This window comes from Lepidochelys olivacea (assembly GCF_965140295.1).
Source record: "Lepidochelys olivacea isolate rLepOli2 genome assembly, chromosome: 13".
In the NCBI taxonomy this organism is placed as follows: Eukaryota; Metazoa; Chordata; order Testudines; family Cheloniidae; genus Lepidochelys; species Lepidochelys olivacea.
The window spans coordinates 8255265-8276942 of NC_140423.1; the positions used below are offsets into that span (position 1 = coordinate 8255265).

The 21678-nt window shown below is 41.2% G+C and overlaps 2 protein-coding genes across 5 annotated transcripts in view; both read left to right on the forward strand.

Moving 5' to 3' along the window:
* Positions 1-11188, forward strand: part of CABLES2 (Cdk5 and Abl enzyme substrate 2) — a 41743-nt gene extending 30555 nt beyond the window's left edge. For both annotated transcript variants that reach the window (XM_084646438.1, XM_084646439.1), the window contains 5 exons: positions 581-746; positions 3407-3510; positions 5303-5409; positions 7078-7282; positions 7773-11188. In XM_084646438.1, the coding sequence (XP_084502564.1) occupies positions 581-746; positions 3407-3510; positions 5303-5409; positions 7078-7282; positions 7773-7913 (723 nt within the window). In that variant the 3' untranslated portion in view covers positions 7914-11188. The remainder of the gene's footprint in view (positions 1-580; positions 747-3406; positions 3511-5302; positions 5410-7077; positions 7283-7772) is intronic.
* A 5167-nt stretch (positions 11189-16355) lies between these two features.
* On the forward strand, positions 16356-21300 carry RPS21 (ribosomal protein S21; the record flags this gene model as incomplete). 3 transcript variants are annotated; one of them, XM_084645457.1, is made up of 6 exons in its annotated part: positions 16357-16491; positions 17382-17478; positions 18693-18756; positions 19810-19881; positions 20988-21043; positions 21235-21300. In XM_084645457.1, the coding sequence occupies exons 2-6, from the start codon at positions 17429-17431 to the stop codon at positions 21242-21244; spliced, it is 252 nt and encodes an 83-aa protein (XP_084501583.1). In that variant the 5' UTR covers positions 16357-16491; positions 17382-17428. The 3 variants fall into 3 exon arrangements, with proteins under 3 accessions (XP_084501585.1, XP_084501583.1, XP_084501584.1); XM_084645458.1 differs by lacking the exon at positions 16357-16491 and adding an exon at positions 16656-16679; XM_084645459.1 differs by lacking the exon at positions 21235-21300 and having other exon boundaries at positions 16356-16491; positions 20988-21047.
* Positions 21301-21678: the final 378 nt, after the last annotated feature.

Consider the following 21678-nt stretch of genomic DNA (forward strand, 5'->3'; position numbering starts at 1 on the left):
ATCCCACCAGAGGTGCTGAAGCTTAATTATTGTGTATAAAGCACTTTGAGATCCTTTTCATAAGAGGTGTCCCGGGAGGTGGAGAAGAGCTACCTTCCCCGTGTGGCACTGATGGGCCACAAGCGTCATGCTGGGTCTGGTGAGACTGGTGGGGAGGCCCCTGTGCAGTTCATTCTCCCCAGTGACAGAGAAGATGTCTTCTCCTAGGGTTCCCAGAGCAGTGTACTGATGCTGCTGCTTTGATGCAGATATGGGCCCAGCCTCAGATTAGAATATTCATGTTCAGTTATTTGGCATGCTGCCAAAATTCAGCTGACAGTGCAAGTGTTGGAAGAGAAATAGTGACTCTTCAACAGTTTATATTTGTGCCAAACCTAAATGAAATTTAATGGGACAAAGAAATAACACTTTTCTGGCCCCTGGCTTTCTCCCTGTTGAATTTCCCAAGGCCTGCTGCAAACAATGGAAGCTACTCAAAAACAGTTCCAAGCATTTTTTTTAGAATGGAAAGTGTTAGCCTAAATATAGAGGTAATTCACAGCCTCTCCTATAATTACTAACGCATGTTGTCTTTATTTAGGTTGTGTCCTATGCAAAGTTCTTGTATCCAACCAATGCCCTTGTTGGCCGCAAAATTGATAATCATGGTGCTGTTCCTCCATGTCGATTCGGTGCTTCACGGAGTCTTATAGGGTCAAGACATAAAACTGTAACAGCTAAAACAATACCATCAGGAACAGAAATAGGTAAAAACTCCATATGGCTTTGCACTGTTTGCATGCAAGGAGAACTGCAATACCCTTTTTCCTTGTAAGATGCTATAAAATGGCAGGAATACATTTGCCTGGAACAAGGCTAGATTACAATAGGAACTGAAGGCTGTCAGCAAAAAGCACTTTTAGGAAGGATTTGATAAAGTTGAGAATTCTTCAGGAGGCCATTCCCTAAAGCTGTGGCCAAAGACCAGTGAAAGGATCAAATGAGTAGACTAGAGATAGCTAAGCAAAAAGGAGTGAAAAGCTCAGGGGAGATAAAGGGCTGCACAACAGAACAGCACTGATCTTTGGAATTGCTATTTTATTACCTGTTTCTGAGTAATCAGTTTAGTTACATTTCCTATCAGGAGAGACAACACTAGGCTTTGTAAAAGATAGGTTTCTTCCCCCCCGCCCCCTCAACTCTTTTGAAGAATTACTTGAACACTTGGAACACATGGAAATGTAAGAAAGAACTCTCCCTGCCCTTCCAGTATTGTGACAAGGCCTAACCTAAAGGAACACTGATAAGTGATTTTCTTAAATTCAGACTAAATACCATAGACTTCATGTGTCCAACTGACTGCCCAAAAGATTTTATTTTTTAAGAGTATAAACAAGTTCATTTTGTCTCTGCCATCCGTGAGGAGGTGCTTTTGCAATTTTGACGTGCAAGTTTTGGTCGTGCCAGAGGTAGGGAGGGGAATAAACTTCTGCACGCTTACAGAATAAGAGATCTAGTCACAGTTTTGCTCAAAATAGAGAAACAAATTACCGGAGTATCAGATTCCCTAAAGTAGCAGCATTTAAATTATTCAACGCTGATATTTAAGTGACATCTTACTTGCAGAAGATGTTTCCAGTGTCCCTTTCTCAGCAATTAAACAAACACCCCAACCCACCAGCTCTTGCTGTTCAAACCAGAAACCAATATACCTTACAGTGCTTCAGTGGTAAAAAGGCAACTGTGTAAAAGTGACACAGCTAATTCAACAGATCTGCTACCTGTACATGCTTTACAAAACAAATGTGTTCTTCTTGTTCATACTGTAGAGTCAATACATCTTTCTGAAAGTGAGTTGGGTTCTGTTGTGCCTCATGCATGAGTGATTCTAAGTGCGGAATCTTTTATCGTGTGGTAATGCATGAGCTGACAAGAACTCAGCTGAACTTTCAGATCCAGATTTAAGGCTGCATGACTGGCTATTGAAGTGTTCATCTTTCTGCTTGCTAAAAGAGTACATTTGGAACCATGGAAAGATATAAATATGGAATGATATGGATATCATTTTTAGTCATTTTTCAGATTATAATCACACTTGAAAGCAATATTCTAACGGGAGAACATAAAATAGACTTTTGTATCTCTGGCCAACATATGTAACCACTTTACTCTCACCCGCCACTAAACTAGAATCTCCAATGCTGTGCCATTTCTGGCATCCTTACGCAACACCCATAAATAACATTTTTTATAAAAGGAACTTTCTTTCAGGCCTTTACCTCTGCTGCTTGAATGTTCCAGGTAGAAGGAACCTGCTGTGTTGCTAATGTACCTGAGGTGTTCTCGGACAGTCTGCTGACTTCAGTGGAGCATAAGTAGCATGACAATAGAACACCAGGTGCAACAGAATGCCAGTAGGCAAAAATAACTGCATCCTTTTAACTCAGCAGTGTAAGGACTAATGATGAAAACATCCAGCTGACTCCTCTACCCCACACAACTGTTCACCTTCTTTCTAAATGTAGAGATGGAGCCAGATTCTTTCCTGTGCTCCAGCCCCTTTATGCCACTCTGGAAGTGGCCTTTGCAGAATAATCCTGGTGTAACATGTTCCTAGATAGTGCAGAGTTCTTTTTCTCTTCTGTTTCTACCACGCCTCTGCCCTAGCATAAGTAGGGGGAAAGGGTGTGGCCAGAGTATTGTGCACTCCAGCTATGCTCATCTGGTGTAATAGCCACTAAGAGGTTGTTACAAGACAGTACAACAAAAAGCAACTCCAAGACTGCGCTAAATGCCAGGTCCCTGGTTAAAGCCAGAATATGGGAGGTGCAAAAAGAGATCCTGATCCCACTGAAATCTTTGACTTGGACAGTTGGTGATAAGGTTGTCTTCTCACTCCTCATTCTTCTCACTAGAACCCTTGTAATATCTATGGACTGAGTATTTTTCGATTCAGATCATGAGGTATCGTAATGTTTATAAACAATGTGTGAGTGCCTCATCCTCCTTTTCAGTCTGCATTATGGATGAGTTCTTGGTTCATGGTAGATCCTATATGCTTTTTCACAGCTGTATGCCACATACAATGCATTACTTTTAAGCAGCAAAAAAAAAAATTGCAAACCTATTAAAAAAAAAAGAAAAGCACTTGCCTTTTGTCTCCTGTTGTCACCGCCTTACAAGTACTGTCTTTGTGGTCAGAATATTATGTACTGTAGTGTCTCCTGGAGCATGAGTAGGTGACCTGCAGCTTTTGAGTTTGCAGACCCAAGAATTTGGGGCATTGAATAGTGTAGTTAAATGAATTTTCTCCTCCCATTTGCAGATTGCCTCTAATCTTAAGAAATGCATCAGGAATCTTTCTTTAAAGCTAATTTTTTTGTTTATCTTACAACTCATTTTGTATTTACTTCTCCCATTCTTCCAGTAAACGAAGCTGGTGAGTCGTCCGAGTATAATCCAAATCTCCTGGATGATCCTCAGTGGCCCTGTGGGAAACACAAGCGTGTCCTCATCTTTGCATCTTACATGGTAAAAAATTGGTATATTTTAACTGAGCAGCTGTTAGGCTCTCTGTGCATACGTACTCAGCGCATGGATGCTCAGTGTCAGTAAAGAACTACCTTGGATAAAATATGCCCTGTTTGAGTACCTATTGGGAAAGCTATAAATAGGCATAGTTGTGCATTGAACTTGAGCACTACTGAGTTAGAGAGCAGTGCCAAACACTACATTGGTAATAGATTACCAGAGAGCGCTAAGGATCTTCTGTCCTCAGGAAGATTAAACTTCTGTTTGAGATTGGATGGTGATGACCCAGTTAAGCATAGACTCTATTGCAGTGAATATGCAAGGAATGTATGTTCAGTCATGCATAAATTAGTTAATTTATTCCTAAACAATATTATGGACAAAGGCACATTTTAAAGATGTTACAGCAAAAGCTTGTCTATTAGAACTGTGTGGAAATGACTGGATATCAGTCATTTAGAACATTTTGTCTGTTACCTATAACCGTTGATCAGTAGCAGCTACAAAAAGTTAATTTTATGAGCCTCTGGGATTAGTTTACGCACAGCTACTTTGCTTAACACATTAAAGCAATTAGTCTTCCTGACCGTTTGTTCCAGGAGTGAACTCTATTTTATTAAATTAGAAGGCACTCTTAGAGCATGGAAATCTTGCAAAACAATGGACGCTAGTTATGTAGAGAGAAACAGTATAAAGGTCAAAGAGTAGATCCAACAACAAAAGGGAGAACTGATTTCAGGATTTTTGATGTCTGTTCCCAGGAACGCTGTCCGCTGGAGCTGTAGGATTCTCTGCCACTTCCCTCAAGAGAAACTGACTCAAAGCAACAAGACAGTAGTTGGGTCATTTGGGAGCTATGGTCTACTCCACGTCTTAGAATTAGGATTTCTTCATTTTGCCACACTTTGGCTCCTTTATTTTTTTCAAAGCATCGCAGTAAGATTGGGATTACTACAACTTTCCCTTGACATGGCCTTATTTCAACTGGTTGTCTAGCAGTTACTCTGCTCCACTAACTTTATGTGCATCACATGTAATGCTGATGTTTGTAACGGCAGGTTACCACTCTTAAGGCCAGAAGGCTTACTTTACCCTGCACAGACTTCATTCTCTGGCACCTCTTTGTCATGAGACCACATAGCCCTGCTCACGTATATTTATTGACCCTGAATGCTTTGGGGAAGAAGTGAACTCTTTCCTCTCTCATTATATAGGCCATGAAATAATACTTGGCTCTTAAATACACAAGCTTTACAATGCTCTGAAGAGGTGGACAGACTAATAGCAGATGGATGGCGTTGTGGCCTGTAACAGGCATCTACAACAGTGTCTAACATTCCATACTGGTCACTGGCACGACTCTATCGTGATAGTTTAGTGGGGAATTTCTCATGATGAGCGGTGTCACTGACAGTTGAGTTCCAGCTTCACAGGAGTGTCCCCACGCTGCCCTCTGTTTGTTGAAGGTAAAGCGTTGGGTAGCTAATGAAGCCTGTATGTCAGGCTCTGAGAAGCTTATACTAGAAAGGGAGCCTGATCTACTGGGCAAGTCGCTGACCCTCCCAGTTTCAGTTTGAGTCTGTAAAATGGGGATAATTCTGTCTTGCAAATTGCTGAGGTTTTTTTAATATTGTGTAAGCACTGGGTGTGCACTATACGAGTGCAAAATATTATTAAAGACGTGTCTGTCTTGCCTTTGTATCAAACAGAGGGTATGCTTGAAGGGCACCTATAATGCATTGTTGAAGGTGAAACCACAAATGTTATAGAAAATTTGCCTCTTGTGTTTCAGACCACAGTAATAGAATATGTGAAACCCTCAGACCTTAAAAAGGACATGAATGAAACTTTTAAAGAGAAGTTTCCTCACATCAAGCTAACACTGAGCAAAATTAGAAGGTAAGAAACAAGCACTTTAGAACAGAAAGGGGAGAGTGAATGGCCTTTAAGCCTCTTGTACAAGCTGCTTCCTCTAACACTTGTATGGAATTAAGTATTAATTCTATTAATAGTGTATATGATTAAATACTGATGATCTCTTATTACAAGTTAAGCTGGCTGTGGGATGGCAGTCATTACAAAAATACTTAAGATGCTGGGAATGGTCCTCATATAATTCAACCTAAAAGTAGTTATTTTCAGACAAATACTGCTTCCTTGTTAACTTAGTACTAACATAACGTTAGCAAATTACAACTGACTCAGCAATCCTTCTGCGAACTGTGGATCAAAACATAAGTGGACTTCAGAGCCTACAATGTGCTCCATCTTTTCTATAAGCAGTCTGTGCCTCCATCTGGGACCACATGGCTATCTGTTTCTATTTGAGTAGCAAGAAACTATCCTGTTTTGGATTGTTGTAGAAAACTGCAGAACGAAGAAAAAATCTAGGCAACTTCACCTTTCTGTGTCACAATATGGCAATTATCTTTAAAGAGAACTAGTGATATGTTATAGTAGCTTTTAGTGAAACAGTGATAAGAAATACAGATATTCAAAATATAATTTCAGATATTTTTAGAAATACCCTATGAACACATTAACTTCTGTCTTCAGGGAGGGGTACTGTAGCCCCTCTTTATAGGGGTGTAGTTTTGATGATACAGTGCTGTACTTCCCAGTGGGAAGACTGTCTTCTGTAAATAGCAAATTTAGGCCCTGACTCTGCAAACCCTTATGCGCTTTAATCCGATTCACTTCAGTGGGACTATGCATTAGCATCAATTTCGATAGGAGTCCCGTGAATGGCGGATTGGCAGGATTGAGCCCTATGGAAATTCAGACACCACTTAAAATTGCTGAAAATCAGTTTAGTAACTTTTAACAGAGTTTTCAGTTAACTAAAAAAATTTGGAAGTGAGTTTTATTGGGACTTGAATTCTTATTTTCTCTGCCCTAATCTGTTTCATGAAGCTGTCAAGGTGGCAATTTCCTGTTTGGCTATTAATTCTTATATTTACACACTGAATATTTTCTTAGGGACTTAATTTTCTTAGTACAACCACTGCAGCTCTTTACAATCAGAGATATTACATCAGTTTTTATTTAATATATAGTGTCTTGGATGTGGAGAACTACAGATGAGGATGTTAAATTTGAAAAATCTAGTATTGTATTTGCATGCAGACACCCTGCCCTGAAGCCCTGTTCCCCTCTTCTCCTCAATAGCTCCTACTCCCTATTCTTGCATGTTTAGAGAGAAATCTTTCACAGATACAGCATGACCAATAGCACCACAAGCTTGCCACACTGCCCTGCTAATTTGCCTTAAAACTGATATAGAGGGACCATCTCCATGAGACGGGAGGTTGTCTCCTTGGCCTCTGAAAGTGCCAGTTAATGCCAGCAATCAAGGGGGTCGTTTCTGCATTGTGCAGGCCTGTCCACTGTCCAAACAGCCTTCAGATGGTAACAACATTGTTGAGAACTAGTCTGGATTAGATATGAACAGATTCATAAATTCAGGGCTCCAGTCCCTTTACCAATCCTTGATTCCTTCACGCTGCAGAGTTTCTAATGTCTTTTAGAAACCATTTCATGTGATAAAGGTATTTTGTCCCTACACAGTTTAAAGAGAGAGATGCGGAACCTGAGTGAAGAGTGCAATCTAGAGCCAGTTACTGTGTCAATGGCATATGTTTACTTCGAGAAGCTTGTTCTCCAAGGCAAGCTCAACAAACAGAACCGCAAACTGTGTGCTGGTGCTTGTGTGCTTCTTGCAGCCAAGATCAGCAGTGATCTCAGGAAACATGAAGTTAAACACCTTCTTGATGTAAGTATAGTTTGAATTATGTCATACACTGTCATAAATAAGCTCTGCCTTTTTATTAAGATTGTGGTCTTGTATTTTAAGAGCTAAGACCAAGACTTTTTCAAAAATGAGTATCCAAATTTAGGCTCCCATCCTAAAATCAGGCACCTGTTTTGGGCGGGGAATGGCTTGTCTTTATTTGATCTCCAAACAGCACCTGTAAAGCTTATGGACTTGTCCCTTTCAGCATGCAAAAACCTGTGTGTTTGCATAAACTGGGTAATTTGGTTCCCAGTTACCAGAGTTGAACCCATAAATTGGTCTGTTTCTAGTTTTGGAAGCCAACTGCATATTTGATTCTGTATGTATGTACAGCTCAGACCATAACATGATTACTTTTCTTTCTTATGCTGGTATGATCTGTGACAATCTAGTGGCTATCCTGCTGATCCGATTTTCTCCTCTTCTCTTTTCCCCCTCCCCACTCCCCTCTCAAAAAATGCCATTGCAGAAACTAGAAGAAAGATTCAGATTCAACAGACGAGATCTCATTGGATTTGAATTTACCGTGCTTGTAGCTTTGGAGCTGGTCCTCTATCTTCCTGAAAACCAAGTTTTACCTCATTATAGGCGTCTCACACAGCAAGCCTAACCAAAGCTACATTCCAGCTGCTCACCAGTGGCTCTGGGGATTAACAGCATTACTGAACACTTTGCTCCTGAATTTGACACTTGCCACTGACCTTTTCTATGTCACAGTGTGCATCAGATCATGCCTACAGCTAGTTTGAAGACTGCAGCATGATTTTTAAACAGTCAAGATGTACATTAACGATACAGGTACCAAATCTGTATCAGGAGATGGTACAGAAAGGGTTGTCTTGAACTTTATTTTCCTTTGGACATTAAAGCACAAATGATTCACAAAATAGCTGCCTTTGTGGCTGCTGGTTATTCTGTATTTTCCTTTTCAGTTTTACTAGGAAATGGTCAGTTCTTCCCTACAATGGATGCTACACTATTATTCTCTTAGATTGTTTCAACCTTTATTTTCTTCCTTGAAACTAAAGGGAGCATCATTTCCATTCAAAAAAATCATAAACTTCAAATAGAATATCTGAGAATTTTCTTGCATTTTTACATTAATAAAATGCATACTTTATTTTTTTAAAGATGTGCCTAAAACTGACTGGTCTGGTACCAGTACTTTTTACGTTACTTATGTTGCATAATAGTGAATCCTGAATTTAAATAGCAATGTATCCTTTACCTGCATTTGCCTTGCATATAGTGAAAACAGTTCCAGTATATCTGCACTAATATTACAGAGGGGATTTGTACTATAGATCTATAGGTAGCAAGTTGAAACTATTCTAGTTCAACTTCTTTAACTATTAATACCTGAATAAAGGTTTTATTTTAAAAAAGGAAAGGAAGATTGTGTTCGGAAATCTATCGTGACATATCACACTTGTTGAACACATTAGCTGCAGCAAAGCAGCTTGTAGTCCATTGTTCAATTGGAGATAAGAAATTGACTTACATGTGAGAGAATCACCGTATTATCATTTATAATTTTGATTTGTTTACTATAGTCTGAAACTAAGCACCTTTTTAAACATGACCATGTCTATCATGAGTGATCTTTCTCTGCTTTGTACACAAGTGTTTCAAGCCAGTACTGTTATCGCTTCCAAACTAAGCCAATGAAACAAAGTATGTCCAGTTGTTAAATTGCTACTTTTTACTCAGTTCTTCCAAGCATTGTGCCACTGTGATGGCCCTCATGAAACTGGCATTTGTTGCACGTTTGATCAGCCATTTAGTTAGAGGTTAATGTTCAGCAGCACTCTGATGTTTATGCAAAGGTTAAATAACTTCTTCCACTGTTGCCCAGACATTTGGTTTAAACAGTTCTGAAACATGTTGTACCTTTAGTAATACAGTTAGTCGCTCTTGGGTTTTTTTCTAAGCAATATTATGATACAAATAAGTGTTTGTGTGTGTGTTTGCAAGGGACAAAAATAATACAAAATTTCTTTGTTTGTGACTAACTTAGATACTAGACCTCTTCCTGAGGTAAAAAGGCTACCTGGTCTCTGATACATGGAGTACTGTAAATTTCAACTCCTTGTGTGTTCGTTGTGGCCACTAAATAAGAACAAACATAAAACTGGCGTCTTGCTATTCAACTACATTTTATCTACGGCCAGTTTGACTTCAGTGAAATTGAAGCAAACTTAGTAGAGCCTTTCTCTTAAGCAGCACTTGAAAGGGATTTTATACATCTAAATGCAGTAATACCACTCAAGTCCTAAACCTAGTAGCTTCTATTTAACAACAACTTTAGTGCAAGTAAATATGCACCTTCTGGTCAATGCGCAGGACATGAATTTTATAACGCTGCTTCTCTGTAAAGTTTAACATGCATGATGATTTATTAATCTGGGAGAATTTTACAAACTTTTAAAATTGGAAGATAGTGAACATCCAACTTGCCAGTTGAATTTATTTTCCAGAAGAGAGGTTAGAAAATTCAGTTATTTGCTAATGTTCTATACTGAATAATTAGTGCTGGTTTTATAAGTTCTAATTTACTAAAGTATTAGACGAACACTTGTGGTTTGCCAACTTAGCTTTTTTTTTTTTTTTAGAAATAACACAGTGCACTCAATTAATAATGGTCCACTATCTGCTACAGATTTCTCCAAATCAGGCAATACCTTTTCTTTATCTAAGTATGGACAAATTTAATATGGAACTTAAGTGTTTGGGGAAGTGGTAAATGTAAAACTTCACAGGGTATTTGTCCAAAAAAATGTAATATCATTTGTCATGTTACTGTAAATATGTCTAAAAATTTAATGCTCCCAGACAACTTGTGCTCCTGTTTTTAATTATAGGAGTTAAATTGCTTTAAACTAATATGTAACAGAGAAAAGATGCTCTGACTGAAATGTAAACATTAAAGTCTAATCCTGCAATCCTTCCTCAGACATTGGATTGGAATGGAAGCTGTGCCTGAATAAGGATGCAGGTTGTTGCGTCAGTGTGTAAATGGGCAAGCTGGTTTTATTCTACCAGCAAAATGTAAAATGACACCTTTCTAAGCTAGAGCATGTATTCTTCAGAGCCGTGTTTTAAGGCTTTACCGTAATAGGTGCTCATTTTAAACCTCTGCATGTGCACATCCAAAGCTCTGAGCGCTAAAGTCCTAGATATTATGGCTCAAAATTGTATCATGGGAATGGTCTATTATATACAGTGTTCACTGTGTAAATTCCTATAAGAAATAGAAGAAAACTCTTCTGTAACACTATAGAAATCTTGTTTCAAGTCTGAAGATGGGTTATTGATCCCAAATAGTCATTTTAACCAACCATCTACAACTTGTATGTTGGGTACCTTTTTCTGTGACTTATCTGTACAGAAATAGTGATCCTCTTGGCAAAGGCAGTGACGTACATACGTGTGTGTGTGTGTGTGTGTGTGTAATGTTTTATAGGAGTTAGCATTCTCTTCCCTAAATTGGCTTAGAGTTCTATTCAGTTAAGCCTTATTGTGATATATTTATCTGGTTATAGGAAAGCTGCCACTGTGTGGTAGAAAATATTACTGCAACATTATCAATGTCTAAACCAAAATGGGACCCAACATAACATTCTAAGAGAGATGTTGCACTTTTTCATAAAAAACAAAACATTTTTTCCTTTAAAGAGAAATGCTGGTCTCTTACATATGGGGGTGTGGTTTAATTATGTATCACATGTAAATATGGTGCTGCTTAGATTCAGCACAACAAAAAGATTCTTGATAGGAGCCTGTACATTTTATGTAAGCTGTTATAGTTTTGTGTCTTGGTAAATTAAATTAAAGTCTCTTGTTTGTAATTTGTCTAATATCTTTTGATGAAATTGTGGGATTGAGAAGCTGTGAAATAAAATTTGTTTTGATACATATTTTGTAACCAGTCAAGTTTGACATATTTTGGCTTGTCTGGAAAATATTCCTTTAAGAACACTCTAGCCGTAAGAGCCTTTCCTTTGCCGCCTCCTAAATACCTGGCAGAAAGAGACAATCCAAGTCAGTTTGCAAAAAAACTATTCAGGATAGTTTCATGTACGACACTTGCCGCTGAATCCTTATCCCATGTCTGTGGGTTTTCAATAATGCCCTATTTTTAAAAAAAAAAAAAAAAAAAACTGTGTGAAAGGACCACACAAACTGGAGAAGCTGACTAAACATACATGGAAACTACTGCTGTCTAATTAATTTAGTCTTTCAGTTACAGCAATCCTAGGAAAATTTCACACTGAAATGTGATTATATGGCAGGCTTCATTTAATACATTTTTAGCTCTAGGACAAATTCATTTAACAAGGCAGATACTTACTACCTCATAGACTTTAAGGCCACAGGGGCCCATCATGATCATCTAGTCCAGGGGTTCTCAACCTTTTTCTTTCTGAGGCCCTCCCAACATCCTGTAAAAACTCCACGGCCCCCTTGTTCTACAACAACTATTTTCTGCATATAAAAGCCAGAGCCAGTGTTGGAGGGTCGCAAGCAGGGCAACTGCCTAGGGCCCATGGCACAGTGGGTGCCACGTTGCTAAGTTGCTCAAGTTTCAGCTTCAGCCTTGGGTGGCAATGGTCAGGGCCCTAGGCTTCAGCCCCAGATGATGTGGCTTCAGCTTTCTGCCCTGGGTCCCCTCCCTGCAAATCTAATGCAGGCCCTGCTTAGCGGACCCCCTGAAACCTGCTCGCGGCCCCACAGGGTGCCCTGGACGCCTAGTTGAGAATCACAGATCTAGTCTGACCTGCTCATTGCAGGCCACAGAACCTTGCCCACCCACTCCTGTAATAGACCCATAATCTCTGGCTGAGTTACTGAAGTCCTCAAATTGTGATTTAAAGACTTTGTTACAGAGAATCCACCATTTACACTCATTTCAACCTGCAACTGACCCAAAAAGGAAGGCAAAAAAACCCTGGGTCTCTGCCAATCTGACCCTGGAAAAAATTCCTTCCTGATCCCAAACAGTGTGATCAGTTAGCCCCTGAGCATGTGGACAAGACCCAGCAGCCAGACACCTGGGAAAGAATTCTCTGTAGTAACGCAGTCCTCCATATCTAGTGTCCGATCACTGGTCATTGGAGATATGTCACCTGAAAGTACAAACTGGGAGGACTCCACGCAGAACAGAACACAGCGGTGCCACAAAAAGAAAAGGAGTACTTGTGGCACCTTAGAGACTGCCAGTGGTGCCCCAGCTCACTTTGAGAACAGACGTGCTTGTGAGACAGAGAAGCGACAAAGGAGGAAAGAAAGGGCACAAGAGTTCAGCCAACAACTGTCTCTTACACCTGTCACTTCCGTGGGAAAATCTGCAAGGCATGAATTGGGCTCCTCAGACACTTAAAAAAACCCACCAATGAACCCCCTCAGTAAACACCCTCCTCGCATGGAGGGATTGCCAAAGACCTGCTATTGCACGCAGTCTCATCGTACCATCTTCTCCATAAACTTATCAAGCTCAGTCTTGAAGCCAGTTGAGTTTTCTACCCCCACTACTCTCCCTGGAAGGTTGTTCCAGTCTCCTGTCCATGCCCCTACTATTTAAAGTAAGGACTGCTGTTTCTGTGTGTCTCCCCCTAGTTCCCAAAACTGAACTGCTTCCTAAACTACTGCTTGCTCACTTTCACGTGTATATTGCATCTGCAGAGCAACATACTGTAGATGCAGTTGTATGTCCATAAGGCAAGAATTTCAAGCCCTCCTCTGTGACATTGTGGATATCATCCAATTCACCTTTGAATCTGTATTTGGGGCACTGTGTTGTGTTTGGTTTGGATGTTCTCACCCCAGTCGCATGAAGGGGAATTTTTGATTTTCCACTTGTGCATTGAGTAGCCACATCTTCCAGGGTTTGTTTGGATGCAGTTGAAAGTGGTCCAAAGTTTGCATAGCAGGTCGAAACCAGGAGGGCAGCTTTTTGGGTCAGTAATAATGTGCTTGCTTGGAATGGTAAGTGGGGTCCAGACACTTTGCCATTCCCCGGCCAGATCCAGAGACATCAAATGGTCATGTGTGGTCTATAATGGTTTTTGCTATTGCTGTTTGAATCAACTTTTACCGTGTCTGGCAGCCTCAAATACTGCTTTTGTCTCATGCAGCAAATGAATAAGTTAAATAAAAGGCAGCCATAATTATATACCCACTATAGATAACGTAGAATGTTAATTTAGTTCCACAGACATGGCCTCTGAATTCGAGCCAGTGGCAAGCTGATCGCCAATTGCTAAAACAAGAAACAATCCACAGATGGCTCCAAAGTGAAGTTCTAAATCTAATCAATTCAAACTAGACACTTGTTTCAATGCCTTACTTTTAATAACAGCTGTTAGGGTATTTATTCCTTTACCTACTTACTTCCCTGGTCCTTCTCGCATGAACAGATAGGAACAATACCCAAAGTCCAAAGGTGCAAATAATTTGATGTTTATTGAGGTAAACTTCCAGCAAGCATGATTCCAGTTTCCTTCCTTAGTATCCCCCTTCCCAGCTCTGACACCACTGAGCCTTACCTGTGTCCCTGTTCCTATTCCCCACCCCTTACTTCCTGATTAACTTCAGACTATCTAGTAAAACCTGAGTTCTGCTTAGCTATACCTTAACCTATCATTTTACTAAAATTTAACTAACCAATCCTAACATATTGTAACATGATTATTTAACCAATTATATCCCACCACCTTAATTAGTTTACACCCAGCAAAATTAATTATGCAGCAAACAAAAACAATCTCAGAACCAGACAGAGATTCATACAAACAATAGGGAAATGGGGACTACAATAACAGAACAACACAAAAATGAGGATTTCATATCCCAGCTATGAATAAGTAAGTTCTTGCCAGACAGAATGCCATTAAACTAAGTTTTCTTTTAATTTTCTAGACACTTCCCTTTCTCTGGAGGTGATAGGCATTATCAGGACAGGATTGTATTCCTAACAGCCCAATAGCACCTTATTTCAATGTGACTAGTTTGGAATGTGACATGTGACCATACGCTTCCCAGCTTATGGCTGCCTCTGCTGCTTAACCAAAGATCTTAGCCTCAGAACAGGGCCTCAGACTGTCACAGTAAGAAAAGGCCCTTATGCCGGCAGACAGTGATTTTAATTCTTTCTTTTATACCTCTATAACTAGCTAAGATAAGAATACACCTAAATTCTTAAAGTATAGGCCTTTACAAACAGGCCTGAATATCTATATCCTAACAGCAGCTCACATTTTAAAAGAATTAATCCTAAAGTGTCAGGAATTGAGATTTCTGTACTGCAGCCTTCTCTAGGATCACAGCCCAATCCACCAAAGTAAGTAATCACCAGCATCCAGACATGCTTCAGCCCAACAGAGGAGGAGGCATACAAGGCAGTTTCCTTTAGACTTCTGATGCATCCATTACTATTTGCAGAGTGCTGCAGTTGTTCCAAGCTACCCTTTTCCTTTATCCCATATGGATTTTTGCCTTGATTAAAGCTAGTTACAGTAGCTAATGCTCTCTGAAAAACATAGGTGTGGGAACTGGACAGACAGAACAAGCCTCAGAACACCTACCCCTTCGTTTTAATTGTCTTGTTTCTTATCCACTGAAGTAAAGGCCAAAAGCTAAGGCATTCATGCTGTCCAGCAAGAAAGCTGAGACATTCTTGTCATTCATATAAATGTGCAGCACTCAAGAGTACTTTCATCCATACCGATGCATCTCAAAGCACTTTACAAAGTATGTTTTACAGATGTAAAGGAAATGAGGGGCAGAAGGTTGAGATTTCCCAAGATCATACCTCAAGTTACTGATGGAAATGGGATTAAAACAAGTGTGCACAAGTCCCAGTCCTGTTCTATTGGCCCTGGACCATGCAGCCAGGCACATGTCCAACTAAGGCTTTCCCCCACTCTTATTTTCCATTGCTACAGTGACACAGTTTTTAGCTTAGTTAAAAGGCTGTCCCACTATCAAGCAGCTCCCATTAAGATACTGTTTCCCATATGAAAAGGGGTGGGGGAGAGTTAGGTAAGGGCAAGCAATCACTAATGTATCATTGGAGTCAGAGGGGTGCTCAGCCCTCACAATCCCCATTGATTTCCTACTGCTAATTTTCAAGATCATTTCCAGGCTTTCTCCCAATCACTAGGGAGGGAGAAGGGGGAGCAGTGGCAGGAGCTCTCCCATTCAAGCTGGAGTAAATGTCGTCCTAATACAGGGCCTTGAACTATGTTGGCTGTAGACAAACAACTGCAGTTCTGTTCTAGGACAGCAGTTCTCAAACCGTGGAGCAGGACCCCAAAGTGGGTCACCACCCCCATTTGAATGGGGTCATCAGGGCTGGCTCAGACTTTCTGGGGCCCAGGGCCGAAGCCCCAGCCCCACTGCCCGGGCCAAAGCCCACTGCCTGGGGCTGAAGCCCTTGGGCTCAGGCTTGCCCCGCGGCCTGGGGTCGTGTAGCGACGTTCACTGTTGGCAGGGGGCCGCCGCGCCACGGCGTGGGAGAGCCGCTGTGCTAGGGTGAGAACCTGAGGCCGAGGAGCGGAAGACCCGACCCGCCAGGGCCATGGCAGGAGCCAGTTCAACCTGGGGTTCATGTTTCCACAGCACTGGGACGGGCCTTACTCAGAACCTGTTGGCTTTTAGCTCGTGCTGTAGAGGCTCGTGCACTAGGCTCCCGCGGTCCCTGGTTCGATCCCGCCCGCCGGCAACCGGGGTCTGTCGGCGTTACAGGTGGGGGTTTGTCCGGCATTTCAGCGGGGAAGTCTCAGGACCGGACAGTGCCGCTCTGGGGGCGGGTTATTATTTGGGGGTGGGGGGGTTGTTATGTTGGGATTTCCCGCCAATCGGAAATCGCCTTCCCCGCCCAGCTCTGTTGATATTGGGGGGTGGGGGGGGGCTGTTCCTGCCACCTACGGCTCGAGGCTACCCGCCCCTGGTCTCGGCAGCTCAGGTCTCAGCTCTGTTCAGATTTATTAACCCCCCCCCCCCGCCCCGGTAGCGGGGGCGGGTGGATTCCGCCGGCGGGCTCCAGCTAACGGCGCCTCGCGCTCCCCGCCGGGCCCCGCCACTGACGTCAAGGACGCTGCCCCGGAAGCGCTCGCGTCTTTCCCCGTCTGTGTGTTGTCGCTTCCGGGCGGGGGGTCCCGCCCTTTCCGGTCTGGGCTGGCGGCGAGGTAGGAGGCCAGGGGCGGCCGGGCTGGCGGGGCTGCAGGCCGCGGGGGCTGTGGAGATACCGGTGGGCGGCGGCGTCGGGTTCCCTGCCCGTCTTCGGGCCCGGGGGTGAGGCGGGGCGGCCTCGGCCCGGGGTCGGTTCTCCCGTCTTGTCCCACGTCCGGGCCGGCCGTCAGCGGAGAAAGCCCCGGTTCGTCTCCCTTGTGCCGGGGGAGGGGGCTTGTCTTCCCGTCCCGAGCCCAGCCACGTGGGGCGGCCCGGCTTTGCCTGCCCCCCCGGCCCCGTGCGGCGCTGAGGTGCCTGGGGCCGGGGTTGGGGCCGGGGTTGGGCCCGTTGGTCCCAGGTTGGAGTTGGGGATTTAATGGCTCCAGCCCCAGTGACATCAGAGAATCCGCCCCCGTGCATGAGGCTGAGGGGCTGGGACCGCGCAGATCACCGAGCCCGGGGCGAAGCGCACGAGGGTTGAGGGCGAAGCACTTGTCATGGGGCCCTGGTTGTTAGAGCAGGCAAATACGCCTGCTTGTCTCTGGGAAACGCTGCAAAACCTTCCCTTTTGAAAAGGCCTTTCCACCAGGAGAATCACACAACACTGACGTGCCCACAAAATCCATCCCCACAAAAACTAGCAAAATGCTCAAAAAGCAGACTTGACCGCAAGCGGAGTGGTATGTGTTGCAAAAAGGGAGAAAGACTCCATTAAGCTCACAGGGGGCTTTGTTATTGCCACTGACCTTATGAGGCAGGCATACCGATACTACAGGATAAAATGTAAGATGGATAGACCGAGGTGTGCTCAGGCTGAGCTGGAGAGCTCTTAGTAGGCTAGGCTGTTAGAACATGTATGTGAGTACTTGATTGGTAGGGTATGATCCTGTGATTTATGTCCCCTTAGGTATCTCCTCTTGCACATCCCTGTGTGGTAGCATATAGAAAAATAAGATGCAGAACGACGCTGGGGAATTTGTGGACCTGTATGTGCCTCGTAAATGGTGAGTGCCTTTCCTTGGTGCTGTTGTATAGGGACATGGGTCTTTCTAGGCTGACTCAGATGGTCAGTCTTGTGCAGCCTCCTGGATCCAACAGTGTCAGTATCCCCATAATAAACCTCACTGGTATATGATGCTGTGTGAGGATCAGTTTATGCCCTGAAGGGTGAAACTTGCTAACCAAAGCACCAGTTCACTATATTGTATGAAGGGGTTAATTTAGTTGAATGACTGCTACCTCTTAGATTCCAAAGCCAGAAAGGACCATTGTGATCATATAATCTGACCTGGGTAACAGGCCATAAAACTTCTCAAAAATAATTCCTTTATTGAACTAGAGAATATCTTGACTTAAAACTTGTCACTGATGGAGATTTCACCACGACAATTGATAGTGTTCCAGTGGTTAGTTACCTTCACTGTTTAAGAGAAAAGAACTTAACTTTCACAAAAGCACATAGGCATTAGCAAGTGACCAGATTGGTGTTGTGTCATTTTGTTCTGACCTTCTTCAAGGGGGAGCAAAAACTTATAAAATTAACTGCTCATTTGTGAGTATGTGTTTATTTCCTACAGTAGTGGTTTCCTGAGCTCCTTCTGGGTTCTTAAGAGTTTTTACCATGAATTCATGATTACTCACTGTATCTGGATTCCACAATGTTTAGTCTAAAAGTCACAGTTTTAGGATTAAGATAGGCAAAGAATTAAACAGAAGTACTGGGAAGTTTTTTTAATAAGAAATTCAGATAAACCTGGATGCTATTGGAAGGGCTAGTTGATTCTATTCCATCACCACCACTGCTGTGTTACTAAATAAGTAGCATTCCTCTCAGACATCCTAGGCAGCTACATTTCAGTTTCTTATAGTTGCTTTCCAGAGCAGGTATGAATACATATTTCCAGTGTGAGAGTTATCTTCATTTACATGCAGTGAACATAGCGCTAAATACATTCTAAAAATAATGAAATAGGCCAACATTATGATTATTTACTGCCCTAGCTAAGTGCAATACTGCCAAATAAGAGCCAGGTTTAAATCCAGTGTCAGGCCTATTTTTAACTCTATGATCTTTGAGCTGTCTGATGCCTTGACTATCACCATCAAACTGCTAGCCCAGCTGCACCCATACCGTGGATAGGCCTTTAATAGGCTTTGAGTAGTATAATACCCTCCTGGTATGCTTCTTATTTTAACTTCATATTACCTCTTTCCTCAGCTCTGCTAGCAACCGAATAATCGGTGCGAAGGACCATGCTTCCATTCAAATGAATATTTCGGAGGTAAGATAACTCGTGACAGATGTAGATCTAATTAGAGTATTTTAACTATTTGTGAAATTTAGAGCCTTCAGTTTCACTAACATTTATGAAGTGCTCAGTGTGATTGTTGTATTCTATCTCCAAGTACGTCTAATACCATCTCAAGAGCATTGGATGTAATTTATCTTGGCAGCTTGTTTTGGCAAATCTGCCTCTGTTGTGCTTTGTACAGGATTTGTCATTTTTTAATATTCATGGGGGAAATGTGGCTTAGTAGTTAAAGTATGGAACTGATAATTGGAAGTCTTGCAATTTTGTCTCTGCAATTTGCTTACTGTGTGGATTTGGGCAAATTACTTTATTTTTACATCACCATAATATAAACGTTTTTAAGTGATTTTATTTCCCATTAAATGTTGAGAAAAATTCTCTTGTTTACCATATTTCATTATTCAAGGATTGGGGATCAGCAGAAATGAAAAACAAATCCTTGTGCTATTTTAAGGGTCTCTGCAGGATTTAATCTTACACTGCTCAACATTCTCTTTCTGGAAAGCTTCCCTACAACTTGAAAAAGTGAGATCATTTGTGTCCTTTTTCTTGTGCATTTATCTGGCTGCAGAACAAGACGGATTCTTCCAAATTTGATATGGTACTAAATCCAGAGAAGCCCGCTTGTCATTAAGGCAGCTAAATCCACAAACTTATTTTTAAATTGGACATGTACTTGTGTCCCAAAAGAGACTTTGACTTTATCTTCTATCCAGGCCTTTGTTAATACACCAGTTTGTTACTGGTTATTGTATTCCTATTATGTTGTCTGATCCTAAATCCATCAGACTCTATGGACCTTTTATGTAAGTGGAGGAACTAACCTCTCATTTTTAATGTGGACATTTGGTTCAGGTTTTGTGATTCATGACATTCTGACCATTGGATCCATTTCTCTGCAAACAATTACCTTTTGACACCTCTTGTTTGCAAACTTGATCTTTTTTAGAGGGTAAAGCATTACATGAATTGTGTCTCTACCATCATGTCTACTTAATCAAAATGATCTAATTATAATTGTAGGTTGACAAGGTCACAGGCAGAGTCAATGGCCAGTTCAAAACTTATGCCATTTGTGGAGCAATTCGTAGGATGGTAAGAATATTTTCTTGAAAATTAGGAAATGTGTTTACTCCATCTTAGATTGGTTGGACTGTTTATCCCCATGTGATGCATGTTTGGCCTTTGTGAAAAGTTTGTGATCTCAGTCCAACTCTAAGTTGATTAGTGTGTCTATCACAAAAACCATACCTCTCATCTGGAACACTATTTGGCAGACTCAGTAAAAAGAACGAAGACAGTGGACCCCATCCAACTTCTTTTTAAATGGAAAAAAACCTCTTGACTTTAATGGGAGTTTGTACAGGGCCAGTCCATCATAGAAACACTGCTATTCTTTATCCACAAGTTGTTCTTCCTCCAGAAGATATCTGAGGCACACTGTCGGGGGAATGTAAGGATGTTAGTATTGTTGCTTCCTGTGCTACTCACTGGATAGAGGATTTCTGTTTCTAAAGTTCTCAGTCCAGTACCTTTCATGAGACCTTAATCAGTTTTAAATGTAAAACAAAAACCTAGCTTGTATTCATTCTGTTTAGATTTGAGAGGTGAATTTCACAAACAAATTCCATTACCGAATCAACTTCTCCACTTATTTGTTCTGATATTTTTTTCTGGTTAAAACATGTATAATTAAATTGTCCAATAATCTGTACTAATGAAATCAGTAAAATAAATAGTTGAAGGGTTGGTTTTTTTTTTTTTGTGGCAACCAGTGTACCAAGTGACCAATTTCTAGAGCAGTGTTGGATCTGTGGTGTTTGTAAGCAACACAAAAATCCAGCTTTTAAGATTTCTTTAAACCAACACAGTCTGCGGCTTTTTCTGCACTTTTATCAGGATGCTGTGTGTTTGTAATAACAAGATATATCACTGAGCATCAAGTGACATAATGTATGACGTTAAAAACACTTTCTGGTACTGCAAGATGGCCAAAAAGTTGATGAATATTTTGAATACTTTTGGAAAAGCTGATTCGCACAAATAGCATTCCATCAACAGATTTATACATCTTGAAACCTTTGATGCTTCCAGAAATGTTGTTAAGTAACTGAGCACCTCACATCTCTCGTTTTACATTTAAAAATGAGAAACCAGGGATTATAGACTGTGTTTCAGAACTCCATTTTTTTCTATTTAAGGGTGAATCTGATGATTCTATTCTGCGTCTGGCAAAAAATGATGGGATTGTTTCCAAGTAAGTATGTTTATTTCATCTTTGCAAAGGTTATCAATGTGATTTCCTTTCCAGGTTCTGAAGTTCTAGGTCTTGATGAAAACATGTATTCTGGATTTACAGGCTGTTTATGAAGTTTCACAAAAATATTTATTAAAGCTGCTGAAACAGATTATGATTTTGTAACAATTTTGTTTGGTTTTCTTTTCCAGGAATTTCTAACTGAAGAGGCTCTCTGATATGGAACATTTTGTTGTAAAATAAACAGCTTAAATGTATTTGATGTGCAGTGTTTTATTTTAGTGCAGAACTGTAAATGCCAGTGGGTTTTTTAAAGTTGCCTAAAATATCTTCAAATGTTTGTGCAGGAAAGTTACAGAACTGACTAATTCTGAGGACCTAGAGATGAAACCTTTTAATAACCCAATATATAGAACTGTGCCTCATTTGAAAATTCGGGTCTGCATTTTTGTTAACTTAAAACTTTCTCATCCAAATTTAGTATATGTTGCAAATTTAGCTCATGGTATTACCCTTGCTTTAACTTTCTACAACATAGATCAAGAGTTGAATGTTTTGCAGGTATAGCAGTCTGAAAACACTTAGAAATTGTTTGATTCTGCCTGTGCCATCAAAATGTGTTTCAGAAGGAAAGC